The sequence below is a fragment of the Lacerta agilis genome, chromosome 6 (genome assembly GCF_009819535.1).
Source record: "Lacerta agilis isolate rLacAgi1 chromosome 6, rLacAgi1.pri, whole genome shotgun sequence".
NCBI classification, from domain to species: Eukaryota; Metazoa; Chordata; class Lepidosauria; order Squamata; family Lacertidae; genus Lacerta; species Lacerta agilis.
Window position 1 is genome coordinate 36,360,432 of NC_046317.1, and position 18,654 is coordinate 36,379,085.

Below are 18,654 nucleotides of genomic sequence, written 5' to 3' on the forward strand. Positions count from 1 at the left end.
CCAGTCCTGCTGCACTAGTGGAATGACCGCTATATCCAATTCAAGGAACAAAGAAAACGCACAACCTAAAGAAAATACAAAAATGGCATAAAAACAACAAGACATCCAACCTTCTCTGGAAGCACCATGAAACCCTACCATCCAGGGATTGTGCCGCAAACATTAAGCTGCAACACTGCAAGAGATGGTTTTCTTTCAATGATGTGAACTCACTTCTATAAAAGCTTCTCCAAGGGGCATTTTGAACTGTACTTTAAAGCTATAGTTTATAAGCACTGCACAGCAGCACAGGTGCTCTCTGGGCAAACTCGCCCACAAAACAGTGCGTCACTCCCATGAAGACCTCCTTTCCCAGAGTGAAGCTGGAAGCACCTGCCCCCACAGCCACTGAAAGTGGGTGAGTGGACAGGCAGGCAGGCAGGCAGACAAGGAAGGAGGCATGGCAGCCTTGGGAAGGGCAGGAAAGAGCAAAATTGCAGACAGGCAGGCAGTGGGATCACTGTGAAATTAAATCTGGATCTCACATGCCAATCAATTTTGAAATACCTTTATAAATATGACAAGCCCAGCTCTACCTAGCACAGAGTCAAATAAAGGAAATGCAAACCAAAATCCAGGAATCTTCCTGCAAACAGTGGATTTAAGATTGCAAACATTTGCATTTCACTATTAATCTAATTTTTCTTGCCGTTAGGTCTTTTTTATGGTGCTATGTGTCAAAGGTAACAGGAATCGAGGAGTGCAATTCATTCTGAAGTTGTCCCACTGAATTCTCATTAAGCATTGTAAGCCAGAGCTAAACCGTACCCTATAGATAGCACAGGGAGTCAAGACAACTGGAGTGATGCAATTGCAGAGATGGCTGCTAGTCTGTTTCTTTCTCATTATCTTTGGCACACATGTAATGTAATGTAATGCTTCAGACTCTAGAATGTGTATCTCTCTCCCCTCACCCCACAAGATCCTTTCACATTGGTCCTAGCTAGACCCATGTGACAAGTCTGTTAGGAAACTGACCTGATACTGAGGCTACAAATGGAGCACTCTATCATCAGGCTTACACTGTTTACCAAGATGGTGCAGAAGGTTTGATCTTTTCACCACCACAGTTTTGGGGAAACTGTTGGACACTGCAACAAAAGGTTGCAGAAGAACAAAAGTGAAAAAGTGTGGTTTTTTGTGTTTGTTATTTTGCCAGGGCCAGAGCATTCTAAAGCCAGTTGCTTTATGCTGAAAAAAAGTAATGCAAACTAATTAAATGGTGAAAAATGCAAATATGAGTGACTGACTTTAGGCTCATCAGCTCCAAATCAGCCTCAAAGATATCAATATAGTTTAAAAAATGAAAATTTCAGAACGTTTTTCTTCGTATACTTTCATAAGGTGATGTACAAATGAGTTTTTCCGATTTGTAAGCTGTTGGCCATCATCCATTTTTGCTACTGTGCTTTCTCACCCAGCCTTTTGTGTTCTCATTTAAAAACAACAACAACACGCTTTCATTTAAAAAAAAATACTCTTGTTTGCCATCCTAGGTACACTTATTCGTAGTTGGAAATGGTGTTTCAATGCAAACAATTTCAACTCCTGATCCTAGTGGGCCAGCGATCCAAATGTGGATTGCTTAGAATTGTTTGGCTGCCCTTTGGCATATAGCATAAGCACAGAGGGAGATCATAAGTGAGAACCAGGGACTGGGCTCTGCACTCATGCAGAGCTGCCTCCTTTCCCCTCCTCTCTGGTACTAATTCTCCCTCCTCTTAAGTTATCGTGGCATAGTGTTGCTTATGCAACAGTGCTAATCGAGCCCTAGATTACCTATTAGGGCCAAACTAGGTGAGACAACATTCGTGAAATCCACGAAGAACTGTCCAGATTGAGATGCTGGTGGACATGAAAGGGTGTTTTAACCCATTTCCCCCTTCAATCTGGGTCTCCGCAAGCACAAATAGCAGGTGCATGGGGTCTGATCCTAATTGGGAACACAGCAAGGAGCAAAGGATTAAAGGCTTCCTACTTCCCTATCAGTAGCCTATACAGCTTGGGGTCAGGATACCGAAAATATTGTCTCAACCATGATATAGCCAACCAATCACTGAAGGAAGAGGGTCTTCAGCAGATACCATTTCATTTGGATCAGTTCCATAGGATGTAGGACTTTTACTGTGGTTGCACCTACCCTCTGAAACTCCTTGCTGTTACATCTTACTTATTTTTTAATTCATTAAATTTATATTCTGCCTTTCCTTCCAAAAGAATCTATTGTCTTTTGGTCACCTATTGAAGAACTTCCTTTTCCAGCAAGCCTTTAACCTGGGTATTCTTATCTCTGTCTATATCTATATTAGATTTTAAATTGCTTTTTATTGATGTTTGCTTTTTTTTTTTGTTAATTGCTTTGGAGTGTTTCATGTGATGCAATTTATAAATCACATACATACACACATACATTAAATCTGGATTTGGCCCACCACATCTCCTATTTACTTTAAAGTCTAGTTTGGATCTTAGCCAGGATTTGCAAAGCACTTTAAAACTAATTTCTTTCAGATCCAAACTTGACAGGGGCATATTTCATGTGTCCTTGTCTTTCACCTATAAAGTGGGAGCCTGGACAAGTCTTTCTTTTAGAATACAAAGAGCATGTGAGAAAGGGATGCTGAAGTTTTTTCCTTCCAGTCCCCTCCCAACCTCCTGAGCCTTTCCTCTTCAGGCCACTGCCTTGAGCACTTGTCTCTTACCTGGCTCCGATACTGAGAATGGAGACAAGTGGCTGGTGCAACCACCTGAGAGGACTGAAGGTGTGAGAGGAGGAGGTTCAATGCTACCCAGGCGACTGCAAGACATTTTTGCTGCCTGAGGCAAAAGGACAAGATGGCATCTCCCCCCCCCCCCCCATTCCACATACAGAATCTGAAAGTACTGGCAGTTGAATTTTATTTTAACATTGGCAATAGAGCAACATTTCCCACTGTACCCGCTGCAGCAAGCTAGGTGCAGAGCAAGTAAGCTTAAAGAACTCGGGGGATATGGCAAGGGGACTGCTGCTGCCCCTTGGCTAACCTCCCCCAAGGCAGCTCCCTCACTCTGCCTAATGGTAGGGACGGCCCTGAGTGCCATTCTCTATGTTCTCCCTTTATTGTAAAAGTATGACACCCACCCACACCAATCTCCACGTTATGTGTGAATGCAGTAGACATGTAAAACAAAAATCCTGCCTACCACTGTCCAGTCAAGTTTGCCCCCCCCCACACTCTTAATAAGATGACAGCCCTTCTGAGGATTCGCTAGGCACAATTGCCACCTCTGGTGCATCAATAATATTAAACCCTGGTTGAGAGGAGGCAGAAATTCATGCCAGAGAAAATGGTGGTGGAGGAGAAGGAAGTGCTTGCGTCTATGGTCCCCTTTGTATCTCTTAACCAGTGTTATGTCTGCCAGTTTTTTCATGCACTTTGGGGACTTTAAGGACTGCAACAAATCCAGTAGCAGGAGAATCACCCTTGGCAAGGTTACAGCATCACATAACCCCATCAGCTTAAAGTGCCACGCTGTGCTTAGCACATTAGGGCATTTTGTCCATCAGCCCATGTGGGCCTATTAACTTAATTGTTCTTTGTTGAAAGTGACCCATTTGTGTGCGAAGAGACAGTTTGCAATAATAATTCTTCATAAAGGGGAGAATATGTGGCCAAATTGTGCCTGTACCTGCATGTTAACCTCCCCCCCTCCACACACACATACACCTTTGTGTACTCATGTGCATTGCTGAGCGTGCCCACATGGGTGCTTATATACATTCTTCCCTAAACACAGAATCCCTAAGGAGGAATGTACGTTCTGAAATCCCATCCTTTACTCGTGCAACTCTCGTGCTGCACAAATGAAGATACAGGTTTTCTTCAATAGCTTTTAGTTCTTATTTGGCACAGAGATCTTTACAGGCACCAAAGGAATCCTTTCCCAGCCTGGTTTGGCCAAAGTCTCTTTCGTTAATCCCCACAAAAGCTTCGTCGCTGTGTTGTTCTCTTAATGTCTGTTTCTCTGTGAGCTGATTTCACTGACTCCCCCCCCCCCTTCAACCCAGTTCCCCCTGTGGAATATTGAAGGACTGAGCCACCCCCTCCCTCCACAAACACCCACCCACACCCTTTAATTTCTCTCTCTCCCCCCCCATGACTGATGCTTTTCTCTTTCTCTCCCTGCTCCCTCTCCCCCCTCCCTTTTATTTTAGGTGACATTGTTCTATTCACCAAACCTGTAACTTTAACAGAGGGTGACAGGGTGACCTTGACGACAGATGTTCTTATGGCAACAGATGGCACTGGCAAACCCGGGAAGCTGCTGTATGCCATTTCTGTGCCACCTGTGCATGGTCAGATTGAGTACATCAATTATCCCGGCGTGCCCATTTCCCGCTACAGCCAGTTGGATGTCGTGGCCCAGAAGGTTTGCTACGTTCACGACAATAGCCACGAGGCTAGTAAGGATTCATTCAGGTGAGAAGGCCTCCCCGATTATCTTCTCTTCTCCTTGCGCTCTCCCCTCGCAAAACCTGGTTTTAAGACATGGAGAAACATATTTCAGGGGGCTAAATGTTAACATAACTTCTGCACGGCTCTCGGCGACCATATTACAGTGCTGAAATGCCTGGCATGAAAATGCAGAAAGCGTGATATGTCCTCTCCTAAGTTCAGCAGCAAGTATCACCCATTTATTAACTGTAATGTTTTAAGGCCCCCAGTCAAGAGTAGTGGAAGATGTGCACACATGGCATTGCAAGATTTTCGTACTGGCTTTTTAATGAATTTGCATATGAATTCAGATCCATACGTTCCAGTAGAGCCCCCCCCCTCCCGCCCCCAGCCACGCACCCGTCACAGGTATCCTGGGGCACCAAAGAGAGACACTGCTAATTCTGTTACTGTTATGCTCCACCTGAAACTGTAGTTGCTCTCTGGGGTAGGGTTTTCCTTTTTTTCCAGTCGGCAGGGGGGGGGGAAAACAACACCACAATATTATCTGAAATCATTGGTAGAAGTTAATCCAGATGGTGGTGTCGTTACTAAAGAAAAGCATATGTTGGCTATTATGGTACTTAAATGTAATGGTTTTTATATACCTCGAGTGGGCAGAAGTTTTTTTTTGGTGGTGGGGGAATACAGCAGAATTTCTGTCTCTCCCTCCCTTTATACCAAGTACAGCAGAAAATAGATTTCATCTCCCCTTTTTGCTGAATTTCCCAACAGATGTGGCAAGTTTAATGGATTAGAAGCTCATTAATACCACCCTCCTATAGGAAAGAAGCACCCATATTGCTTAAATCAGGAACAGGATAAGGACTTAATTTATAGCTCACTTGGGTATCGTCCTCTTCTAGGTACTTTGCTCTTTTTCACATGCATAGGCGCTAAGCATAAATTATATGCAAACATGAATATTAGGGTCCCGACACCATTTTTTTGTTTTGTTAGAAAATCAGTTTTGGAAGATGATGACAGAGAGCAAGGAAGCGGGGGTGGGTGGGGTGAAGATTTGGGGTGCTTAACTCTTTCCCTGCCTTGCTGAAAGCTTGCAGCTGAAACCCAGTGGATGTGGAAAGCTGCCTGGGACGATTTAGGAAACAAGAGGCAGGGAAGGTGTTTAACTCTCTCCCCACCGCTTCCTCCCCCTCCTTTTCAATAACTGTCTCCTGTTCCTGCTTTTCTAAAAATAAAAATGGTGCTGGTCCCCTTAACTTGTTTCTTCTTTCCAGTTTAAAATTGAAAATTATTTATACTCCCTTTGCTACTAAATGGGCACTCTAACTAATTTTATTCTTGCAGTGATTAAGTGTGTATAATTTCCTAAGAAATGAGTTAAATTAACAAGGGGAAGAAGCAATCGGTAAATCATGTAAACGGTCTTTTTCTAAGTGAGGTTAAGACCATCATTAAATAAATCACAGGCCCTAAAGCATGGCCGTTTTTTCCTTTTTCGTTTTTGGTATGTGGAAAATATTTTCTTCTCTTCTCCCTTCCTCAATAAACCTTCTGTCTCTCTGCTATGTGTGTGTGTGTGGGGGGGGGGGGTCAGCTTCATTAGTGTGCTGACTAATCCTGGTTTGTGGCTTTAAATGGTGTAGGTACCCTCAGGGCCAGTGCTAGGGTTTTTTGCGCCCTAGGCGAGATCACCTTCTGGTGCCCCCCCCGGCCAATCCCTAGCACTGGCCCTGCAGAGATTTCGGGCTGCTCCCCCCTTCCCGCCACTCTGCCGCTGGCGGAGGGGGCGGAGAAGCCTGATTTTGGGCTGCTCCCCCTCCCCCGCCACTCTGCCGCTGGCGGAGCAGCACCGGGCAGCGTCAGGGGGCAGGCTGGCCTGTGCCCCCTCCATTTTGGCACCCTAGGCAACTGCCTGGTTCACCTAAATGGACGCGCCAGCCCAGGGAACCTTTCCTAAACTCTTAGGGAAGTTCTCCTCTGATCTCTCTTGCTCTCGCTCTGCACCCCATTTCTTTCCTACTTACCAACATATCTTTCTACTCTTTTCCTGTCCCTAAGCTTGCCACTATCATATCTGCAAGGTTGCCTTGTGGGGCAGGTGTGAGCATGGGGCTCCCCCTTTTTATTGTCCAATCATAATGATTTTGTGCTCATGATGGTACCAGGGTGATTATAACAGGTGATTATTATATGCAATCCTGTTTTCAGTGCTTCCCGCCCCCCCCATCTGCAAAAACTTTGTATGCCCTGTAACGTCTTGAGATCCTATAATTTTTTAGACCACAAATGTTCTGGGCTGGGTTGTCCCTCTTTGGTGCGTGAGTGCTTCAGGTGGCAGTAATGTGGTGTCCTTGAGGAACCATCACAGAACAGCTAATAAAGCAGAATTGTTTGTAGACTGTCCACTATAAATCCAGTGCTAATGCATTGGCGGAGGAAGGGGGTGTGGGAGTGCGGACCACCCTGGGTGTCATCACTGGGGGGGGGGCGACATGGTGGCTTTGGCAGGTGCCTGCATGCTCTGCACTGCCTGAAATGGCAGCATGGGACTGGCGCCTACCCTCCACCTCTCCCTAAGCCGCCCTACAGCTGAGGGGGAGGCATCGGAGAGACTCCAGGCAGCATGTCCCCCCCCCATGGGCCGCTTGCCCTGCCCCTGGTGGGAGTATACGCGAGCTGCACCAGGCACCCAAGCGGCTAGTTATGCCACTGCACTAATGCACAAATATTGTGTCACTGGCATATTGCAGAATACACTAGCAACCCATTCACCACAACCAGTCTGGAGGGTCCTGTGGTTACTTATTGCCCTGTTCCATACAAGACCATGCTGTGAATAAGAAAAGAATTGCTTTTCACCTCGACAGTCACTCACCCAGGCTCCTTTGCCTCAAACACATGTTAGAGAGCAAAAGTTAAAGCAGGAGTTGAGATTAACTCAGTGCCAGCATGAATTCAGATATCGACTACAATCTAAAGTTTCTTTCAAGTCTAATTTCAGTGAGTGGGGAGACATGGGAGGAGACCTTTGTGGGCAACAGGTGTGCCTACAGGTGCTTTCTTGGCAAATTCGGCCTTATAGGTGATCAGTAATGTGACTTGATTGAGACTGAGCTCGACCACCATCATACCTAGTTATGGCCAACTGAGGTCAACTCTGGATCCAATGGGGAAAGTTTCCCCTTGTACAGACCTGGAACTCCAAACTCTGCTCCATCCAAAAATTGTGCCTGAAAGAAATTTCAGATGAGATGGCGGCTGATATTTTATTTTGTCTGAGATACAATGGAATTCATTTTTAATCTTCCGGCAGCTTCCAAAGCAATTGGACAAGCAAACCCCTGTATTTTAGGATACAGTGCAATTTCATTTACTTGGATGAATGGCCTACACAGATATGAAGTGTGAGTTTATGAATGAAACTGTGACACTGAGGAAGAGGGTGTTGAACTAGGGTTCATGGGACTTTTGCCTTTGCACAAATTTGGAACGTATTAGAATAGTCCGTCTGCAGAGACAGATGGATCCAAATGCTCCTCTGACGACTCTTGGGGATTTCCCTCTCATATCTACAATAAAACCTGTGAAAGCCTTGGTTGACCTTTGGAATGCAGAAATGGTGTGAGTGATGGACGCTATCACTCTTGTGCTTAGTAGACCCAAGCTACTCTCCACATCACATCTGATTTTGGTTCTTGGTACAGTATTTCAAAAGAGAGGTGTCCATACTCACATCACCCCAATTGCACTGGGAATTTTACATCTTAATGTTAACTGGATGGGGGTGGAGAAAGAAAAGGATTCTGAACACAATCTCAGCTACTGTTCTTATTGTATATTCCAAGACTCATTCCTTCTGCTGAAAACCATTCCTGAGGCTGAGCTCCACCTCTGACACAAAATAAGCCCTATCCCGATGGCCTCTTTTATTCAGATGTCCTTCTGCCTATTCAGAAAGTGAGAGTTTCGTTGACATTGGATGATGTGGAAGGACACCCATGGAATTCAGACAGTTGTGAGATTTGGATAATTGAGGTTCAGATAATGGGAGATTTCATTTTGTCTACACATCTGTTCAGCGTAAAACTTACGTTCTCTCCCATTTTAAGATTAAAAAATAAATAAATTCCCAATTGCTCTCTCTTGGTAGCTTGGAAGCAAGCTGCTGCCACAATGTTGTCAGCTCTCAACCATGTAACTGGATCCAATATCCTTTCCTGAAATGGAGGTTGAGCACATGAAAGAGATTACGTGCTAAGTATGTGTAGGAGAGGACACCATCTGTATGGTCCTTCTAGTGCTCTGCATTGGATAATTTAACCAGGTACACAGGGAGGTCACTGTGGGGGTGGGGGATGGATATAGAAACATCTTTCCAGCGCCTACAAAGGGTTAAAAGGAGAGGGATTAAAATATCCTTTTATTTTTATTTTTTATTTTTATTAAAAAAAATGTGCACTCTAAATTAATTTCTGCTGGTAATCCTGATCGGGTTAAATAACTCCTCATTATTCTGCTACGCAGCTGAGGCTTCTCAAAATGTTTATCTTGTTTTGTAACTGGTACCTTCTGGCATATTCCAGTGCCAACTCTCGTAGCTCCTGCTATATTTCATTCTCACTATTTTTGGAATGGAGCTGCTGGTTCCAGGTGATTTAATAAATTGCTTTTTTTTTTGGTGTGTTCCTTTTAACTTACCCATCTGCGCAACACATGCGTAACTTGCAATCTGTTGGCAGTTTGCAGAAAGACAAACTGTCAGAGCTGCGTGCATTTGACAACTTTGTTCCCAATTAGATTAGTGGTAATTTTAACAGATTTCAGGCCAGTCGGGAGAGTGGAGAGGGGGAGGGGGGAAGAGAGACGGGGGGGGGGGAATGACATGTTATTAAAGCATCAATTTTGACAGACCTTGAGCACATAGAGCATCAGTGTAAATTATATTAAATGCTTTAATTAAAGCTATGAAAGATTTACCCTTTTAAGCAGTAAGTGATTGCACGGCAAATATAAAGGGAAAGTGGATAACAGTTTCCTAAATGGCTTATGCTGTTCGAGACGGTGCACCAGTCGCTTCCTCCACCGTAATCTATGAGTGTAATGTTGGAGGCATCGTTAATTATTCATAGCCACATCTATGTAGCAGATGTGATTAAAAACATGAAGAGTAGCAGTTGGAGACTGGAGCACTGCCTATTTCTTTCTTTCTTTCTTTCTTTTAAAAAAGCAAAACAAAACGCCGTGGTTCAAGCTCCCTTTCAATACAAAGCTGCTTAAAAATTTCCAGAGAATATTTAGTGCTGCGGTTAGATATCTCTGGTTTTGTGTGCACGCACATGCACGCCCCATCATAAAGAAACTCTTATTGCCACAGTACAGTGAATTCTGACTGATGCTGTATGAGCTCCAGGGCTCACTTGAAGTTGCCCTATTCATTTCAGCACAGGTAGCAGATCTTACTTACATATCTGCCCCCGTCCCTGTGATAAATGGATTGGCTCCTCTGTTGAAAGGAACGTATCACTCCATACACCAAAGAGCATAGGCCAGGGCATATTGGGTTTGCAGCACTGAATCTTGGACTCCTCTGCATGTTTGTTTCTTTAAGGTATTCATATACTGTGGAATTGTCAGAATTTGTTGCTTGGACTGAAGAGCAGAAGAGAAACTGGGTATCTGGAAGTGTGCATCTTTGGGCACAGGGGTGAGCCGGGGCGGGACGCTCCGCAGTGCCTCCGATGAGTCTGCCTCCTCCCACTGAGCCACCCTACAACTGAGGGGGAGGCAGCAGGCGGACTGTTTGGGGCAGCAGAGAGCCTGTGGGCGCCCAAGCCACTGCGTCACTTCCAGGAGTGGCTCGGGCGTGCTGCAGGCCCTGTAGTGAATGCCACCCAGGGTCAACCCCCTCAGTGGTGTTACATGGGGTGGCCCGCCTCCATCACACCCCCTTTCTCCGCCCATGTTTGGGCATTGGCACATTAGGGCATTGGCTTTTAATCTATATCAGTACTGTATTCAATTACCTTCTGTTTCGTTCAGTATAATATTCACAAACATTCTGTGACCGCACAACAGCTCAGCCTATTAGCAGACAGACAACAGGCAGACAGAAAACAAATGACCGAAAAATTCTGGGATATGCGCTATGTGCATGATGTGTATGGCACACCATAATGTTGCATGGGAGCAAAGAAGGGCCAAGTAGAATTAGTTGGATATGATATGGGGGTACTGGGATAAGTGATTTATTTTGAGAGCATAATTTGGATTTCTACAGTTATAGACTAGGGTTGGGGTGCAGCTCTGAAATCAATAGCCTAAGAACCAATGCACATAGAAATGCATCAAAGCATAATGACAATGTGCCATCACCACTCTAGGGTGTTCCTTGATTTTACAAACATGGACATTTGTGCACAACAACTTTTGGTTTAGAAAAAGTTCTATTTTTATTTGTTTAAATATACTGCTTATTTATTGAAGTTGCTAAGCTGTCTTATTGTGAGAAGGTACAGTAGCCAGAAGTCTGAGCCTTCTGGTCTTTTTAAAAAAATAGTGAGCCCCTCATATCTCAAAGCAGGTTGTGGTTATAGTCAGCCCTGCATCCTGGGTGGGGCGAATGGGTAGACTGCCATGCTTCACACACACCCTGGATTATTATTTTCGGGGTGTGTGTGTGTCTTTTTAATTTGTGGCATGACAGACAGTGACAGCCTGCATTTAAAAAATGACAGCTTGTTTGAAGAAGAGGAGCAATATAAGAACAGGACCCAGTTATTATGATGAGTAGAGCAGGATTGGGAGCCTATTTTGCTAAAGGGTGAAAGAAAGACATAACTTAAAGTGAACTGAAAAATATGTACCCTAGATTACTAGGGATTTTTTCTTCTTCTTCGGGTGAAAGAGGACTGTAGCTACAGGCAGTCAAGCTTTTGAGCCTGGTATTCCAGGGAATCTCTCAAAAAATGGAACAGATTAAACTTCATTCACACCTGAAGAACAGCGAGGGCCTTAATTTTCAAGCAGAAGGGTTCTAGAAATATGAATGGTTATTCTCTAAAAGCTGATGCCACGTTCTGCTATGCTTTAGCATTTGATTCATGTCATTTAATTCCTAGTGTTCATACTAAATTTTCTAGTAACTTGACCTTTACACAGCCTGTTATGTAAGTTAGCACACTCTCTGCATGGAGGAAGAGGGAGGGTGGAGAAGGAGCAGGCAGTGCAGACACACTCCTGTAGTGCTGCTCAATAGTGGCGGAAATGCGGCGTGGCGAGCAAAGGAGGCCTGACCACGCTCTTTTTCACTGTTGTGTTATGATTACGATTGCAATGAAAGCTATTAAAAGAAAATGAATGTGTAGGTAACAAATCAGATGTCCATTCAAATCACTTAGGCTGCAGTCCCAACCTTACTTACTTGGGAGAAAGCCTAATTGAATTCAATAGGAATACCTTCTGAGTAGGCATGGTTAGGATTGTGCTGTTTGTTAGCCTTTGTTTTTTGCTAACAGTAACAGAGCTGGAGGAAACTCCAGATTCTTAGCTGGCTCAGGTGAGTATTTATTTGTACCACACAGCAGTCAGAAGCTGTAATTGTAGAACACTATACTACACTATCGGCTCACTTTATTTTCTTACGGCAGCCCCTGGAAATGATGGTGCGTGTGTGTACTAAAGTAGCACTGATAGCAGACAACATTTGTCTTAATTAGCGCTAATGTGTGAGAAGTATCCAGAGAAGCAGCAGATATTGACATGCAGAGAAACCTGAAAGCAAGCTATAAGGAAATTAACCAGTGTGCCTGAAGATATAACATCTCCCAGGCTTTGTGTCTGAATAAATTCTTGGTTATTTGTTGAAAAGAACACAGTGAGAAAACTTAAATGGTGTTTCTGAAGACTAGGCAAGTGAAATGTATACTGAAGGCAACAGAACAAAATGAGAATATCTACTGACAAAATGCCAAGAACCTATATTAAATTGTCGTCCTGTGGGGCACAGTTCTATGTTTTGGTGATGGATAACAAGTAGCATTTAGAGTTTGACAGTAATATCCTGTCTACTCAGGAAAAAAGCTCTACTGAGGTCAATGGGATTTACTCCCAAATAGGCGGGTATAGGATTACAGCCTTAGAAGATTCAAATCATTCCTTGCTTATTGCCAGAACAATAATTGCAACAACCCTGTTAGGTAGATCACAATTCCCTTCTTGCCGATGGTGAGTTGTGGCTGAGAGATTGTGGTTCCCAGCAATGGCTACCTAATGAGTTTATGGTAGAAGGAAGACTTGAACTGGGAACATCCTAAATTACAGTTTAGTGGAAAGGGGTGTGACTTAGGACCAGAGCACATGATCTGCATGCAGAAGAACTGAGGTTGGATCATCTCCAGGTAGTGGATCCTGAGAGGATCCTGTCTGAAAACTTGTAGAGCCTGTGCCAGTCAGAGAAGACTGCACTGAGTTAGACAGAACACTGAACCTGACCCTTGGGATAATGTTGCTTCCTACATTGTGTTTCACAAACTTATTGATCAGTTTCCAAAGCTGTTTGCAGGATGCAAAAATAGAAACTATTAACTCTGTAAATTCTGTGGTATTCCTGTAGTTATATAAAGAGCAGTATTGAAACTTATAGGCACTAAGGAATTTTTTGATGGTGAATCCATTGACACTGAACATTTACTGTGCAGTTGTGGAACGTTCATAAACATTTGATATGTTGCAAGTATGGAGCTCTACGCAGCAGGTTGCTTGAAACAGTCCCATGACACACACACCAGTCTTTATATTTGTTGCCTTCCTCCTTCCATCTATAATAGCAGCGTTGCCTTTTGGACACTGCTGCCAACACCAAGAGAGGCAAGTGAACTGAAGAGCTCTGAGCCACTTTGGGTTAGGCCTAACCCCCTTCAATCCTACAGGCCATGGATGAGAGACAATGGTTCTCTTAGGCCTTTGGTTTCAGTTGAACCAAGTAAACATGCAATTTCATTCATTCATAGCTTTGCTGCCTCCCCTCCCCTGGCTTCTGACTCAATCTATTTATTTATCTAACAGATTTATATGCTGACCTTCTGTCAAGGGACCCCAGGCAGTTTACAATTTTAAAATATGAAACACAAATTTCAAAATATAGAACAGCAGAGATCTCACGGGATGACTGATTCTCCCTTCAGGAGCCAGCAACATGAGCAATTTGGCTGGGCTGCTTTTACTTCCTCTTCTTTTCATTCAGTTCTAGATTGCAAGCTTTTCAAAATAAGAGTCCATTCACAGGACTGACATTGGAAGTTGGCATAACTGGGCACCTGCCAAGGTCCATTCACCAAGAATCCTCAGAGCCACCTGACCTTCCTCTTACCTACCACCAGTCCCCAAGTCCCCTTGACCTTGCTCCTTTGTTGTTACTGCCAGTTCACCTACCTGCTCCAAGGAGTAACTATTGGGAGGAGAAAAGGAAAGGAAAAGTAACGTTTTGCCCTCCCCTTCTATGAAGTGGTACAAATTGGCCCAGAGAGCAAAGCAAAGGAATGGGCACACAGATAGCTCAGTCCACTGAGAGCATCATGCCCAAGGGTGTCCTGAAACCAGGAACAGGGCACTGCCATTCAACTCTGTCTAATGCCATGTGTAGCAACGGAACCATATTTTAATAAATAAATAATCTTCCTCTCTTCTCTTTTTTTCCTGAAATAGTTTTACCATCAGTAATGGTCATATGGAGAAAAAAGGCCTCCTAGAATTGAATATTGAGCACAGCGACCAGATTCCGCCTACACTGCTCACAAACAAAGGACTCCATATTGTGGAGGGGAGTATAGGTTTTTTAACTTCCGATATTCTTCAGCTTACAGATGTAGACAGTCCAGTGAAAAACCTCACCTATATCATCACACAGTATCCACAATATGGACATTTATACATGGGGGATACGGTCATCTACTCGGGCCAGTTTACACAGCTGGATGTGGATAATGCAAAAGTGTACTACAAGCACAATAGAGGAGGTGGACACATTGATAAATTCTCATTTATAGCTACGGACAAAGTCAACCATGGATTTTTGGTTAATGGGCAACTGACAGAGGCCTCCACAGAATTTACAATACAGGTGTGTATGGAAATTATATTTCTTCTTTTTTCTAAACATGGTAAATGAACTCACATGAGGCAAGACAGTATTTTGCCACCTGAGAGGGAAAAGTTGATGAATTTATCATATCAAACGTTATGATGGGAACTGTGCCCAAACTGTTGACTTGGGTCCAGAATGTATCTTCTATCCATAAATATAATAAGAATCTTCTGGATCAGGCCAAAGACCCTTCTAATTCAGCATCTGTTCTCACAGTGGCCAACAAAATGCCAATAGTAAGTCCAAAAGAAGGACCATAGCATCTGGGAGGCGTTCAAAGGCACACAGTCTCCAACAGTGGAGATAGAAACTAGCCATTGTTCATGGAAGGTTTGAGCGTCAACAAAAGCTCCCACTGGAGGGAGAGTGCCAAATTTCACAAGTATTTTTTTTTTTTACTCTAGCAGACACAAAGCATTGCCTCTCGCACTGTTATGTAGGGTCCTCCAACACTCCAGAACAAATTTTCAGGGGTGCATGGGAAGGAGAAATCAGCTATCGTCACCTCCTTTTTCTTCCTCCAGCTGGAGTGTTCTGTGATTCGAGTTCATCTCATGGGAAGTCTTGATCTGAGCCATTCTATTCTAACTGTGCCTATAGCTAAGAGGGCATGACCTTGGATGGAAATGGCCATGGAAGCTCAACAGTGTGAGCCAAACGCAGAGTGAGCAGATACAAAGGAGAAAAGGGTTCTTAATAATCACATAGAATGGGGGAAGGGGGAGCAGGTTTGGTTTCCTCTTCCTCATAAGACGTGTGCCAAAATTCCATCTCCTGTGCAGCTGTTAAAGGTATAGGAGCTGTCCTTTGTGTCTGGTTAATCAAATCACAAATAACCTTTTGGGAGTATTACTGTGATAATCATCAGAATCCAGATCCATGGGGTGGTCAGAGATGGGCAGGAACACTCAAAACAAACCTCTAAACTGGCTGCATGATTTGGTCCCAAGACCCACTGATTTCCATGGAGTAAACATCTAAGTGTTGCTGTTTACCTGTGAAATTTAGCTCTGCGCCTTTAAACCTGCTGCTTGACTTTGGGTACACATTTAACTGCTTATTCAAGACTGAGAAGCTTAACATGTCTGGTAAATCAGCCTTGGTGGCCACCAGAGAGAGACACCTGGCAAAAGTTCAGAAATCAGTGTTTCGGAAAGATTGGTTTGACCAGCTCTCATGTGAGAACATGTTCCTGACCAAATGCAGTGAAATTCTAAATGACATTTAACTGATCCCTTGCTGCTCTTAACTATGGTCAAACCCTCCAAAACCTCACAGGGTGACCAGGTTCAGTCTATTTAGGTCTTTGCTTTTTGTGGCTTGCTGTTCCTGTTTTAAGGGTGCATTTTTGAGTAACCCAGTTTTGTCATGGTTTATTGAACAGTCTTGGGAGACACTTGCATTTTAAAATATGCTTTTATATGTTAAAACGTGGAATGGGGGGTTTCTCTTTACTGTGAACAGCTGCAATGTGTACACCCCGATCCTGTGCTTTTTCTTTTATTACTTTGCAGTAAACACCACTGAGTTCAATGGAACTTACTCCCAAGTAAGTGTGTAGCCTTAAAGTTATAGGTTACCTTATAAATTCAAAACCTACATTAATCTCTTATTGTTATAACTCATGGTGCAGTTTTAGGAGAATTGCAGATTTCAGAACACAAGGAGTTAATGGGAAGTAGCTCCTAAATAGCATGTTTCTTAAATCTCATGGCCTAGTTTACTAATCAGTTGTCATAAGATGTCAGATAGGGAACCATCACTTAAGGACTGCCGAATGCAGTCAGTCAAGCAACTAATTGGTTGGACAGTGGCATGAAGGTGTATCTCCCAGAGGATGGTGAATTATCAGAACAGGTGAAAAAAGTTTGGATAGATGAGCATCTCAGTGGTATAAAACTCAACACTTGGCCGAATTACAATGATGTCAACGGGGAAGGTAGGGTTGTTCCCTTCTTTGGGGACTACACATCACCACAGTGGACTGAAATACCGTCATTCCCCTTCTCTGGTCTAATTTCAGATTGAAACTGCCAGTCAGCTGAATGCTTGAAGGAGCATGACCCAAGCTGTAGGGGGATGGCATACTTGGATGGTTTTAAAAACAACAACAACAACAACACTGAAAAAGCTTGTGCTTTCTATTCCATGTCCCTTTGCAACTTATCCCAGCCCTTGCATCCTTTCCCCCAGTCAACAGATCTAGCGATCCATCTTAATTCAGCCTCTGGCTGTAACCCACTTCCCTTTTTCTGGTTTTTCCCCAAAACTTCACCACCAGGAGTTACAGTACTGTTCCCTGTGAAATCTTTTTGTTATTTTCTCTTTTAGCACCTGTCCACCATTTTTAAGATGCCGGTCCTTCTTTTCAGAATAACCACATCAATCTGTACTTAATTTTTTGCATTTTATCACTAGATGATTTATTTTGCTGATGCATCAGAATCCAGATGCCCTTTGAAGCCATTCCCCAGTGTCCTGGTACATAAATAATAGCTCATTTGAAATCCCAGAATCCTTAAAACTACTAAAAATAAAAGTGGGAAATGGAGGGAATACAATTCTTCATATTGGGAACCTACTGCTGTGTGGGATGTCATGCTGGTTTTTATGTTTATGTTTTCCCAATTGTATTGTAATAATAATAATAATAATAATAATAATAATAATAATAATATTAACAACTATTATTATTATTATGGGATGGAGATGCTTCTTCAGGTATACTGGACCGAGGCCGTTTAGGGCTTTAAAGATCAGCACCAACACTTTGAAGACAACGGCAAGGGTGTCTGTATTTTCATGCAACTAACTTAATTAAGTGGAGCAAAATGCAATTTCACGTTTCATGTGTAATATTCAAGTTGAATACATGGTATAGATCAGGAGGAGGGAATCCTCTGGCTCTCCAGGTATTCTCCCTGGGCCATTGGCCACGGCTTTAGAATTAACGAACAATACAAATTCTCCTTTTCACCTTAATTTTATTCCAAATGTGTTCTCTTAACAGGTAGAATGTCAAGATAAAATGGTTCCAAAACTCATTGTAAAGGCAAGCCCAACCACTATACAAAACCTAAAAGACGGGAGGTTTGCAGTACCGATCACTGTTCACAACTTGAAAGTCACCGATGCCAATAGCAGAGATGAGGAACTCGTCTTCAGTGTTCGGAGACATCCTTTCTTTGGACATCTTGAAAATTCTGGAACAGGTGTTTTATTTCTTTAAACTCTGATTTAGGGGCTGGACCTATGAAGGTGAACAAACTGGACAGGACAGCGTTCTGGGATTAGGCCACAACTTTATTGTTTCCAGATGTAGGTTGATTTTGGCTTAGGCATTGTGTGTATATCCCTCTCAGCCCTGTGGTGGAAGGCTGACATGTGACAGGGTCAAGCCTTGGTTCAAAGGCTCCTCAGCAAGACTCAGGCCTGCATGGATGGCCCTCCCAAGCTGCTGAAGGAAGCTCTATGGCCCATTTGCCAGACACCTTGGCTTTGCGATAGAGACCTCCAACTAGACCCCTCTAATAGGGTGCGATATTATCACACAGTTCTGTGGGGGAGGTGATGTACCACATCACACCCCCCCTCCTGATGTTAGACTAAAAGGATTCCACCCAATGCCTTATCTGCTACCCAAGAGAGCCACTTGCTCCTCACACTGTTATATAGATCAATTCTAGTAGGAGAATGAAATAGTAAACTATGCCAATTCTTTCACAACCCAGGGCTATTTCTTGACTATTTGTTTTGTGTGCTTCTCTTTCCATTTGTGCACATGGAGAACAGAATGTGTGACTCTTTCATTATGAGCCCAAATCACCAGTATTAATGCCATAAGATGTGAAAAGAACCACATGATGTATGGATTGCATGCTTGCCCTTCATGTGTTTTAATCATGTGCATAATCAGCCTTTGCAGGGGCAGAAAGGTTGCACATATTAAAATAAGCAAAATGGTTACCATGTCAAGGATATGGGGGACTTGTGGCCCTCCAGTGATGATAAGAGCTGTAATCCCAACACCCT

General features: G+C 43.4%; 1 protein-coding gene across 1 annotated transcript in view; it reads left to right on the plus strand.

The window, feature by feature from the left end:
* Positions 1-18,654, plus strand: part of LOC117048296 (FRAS1-related extracellular matrix protein 1-like) — a 98,528-nt gene that overhangs the window by 56,644 nt on the left and 23,230 nt on the right. The window contains exons 23-25 of the mRNA XM_033151959.1: positions 4,235-4,499; positions 14,184-14,598; positions 17,633-17,834. Coding sequence (XP_033007850.1) covers positions 4,235-4,499; positions 14,184-14,598; positions 17,633-17,834 — 882 coding nt within the window. The remainder of the gene's footprint in view (positions 1-4,234; positions 4,500-14,183; positions 14,599-17,632; positions 17,835-18,654) is intronic.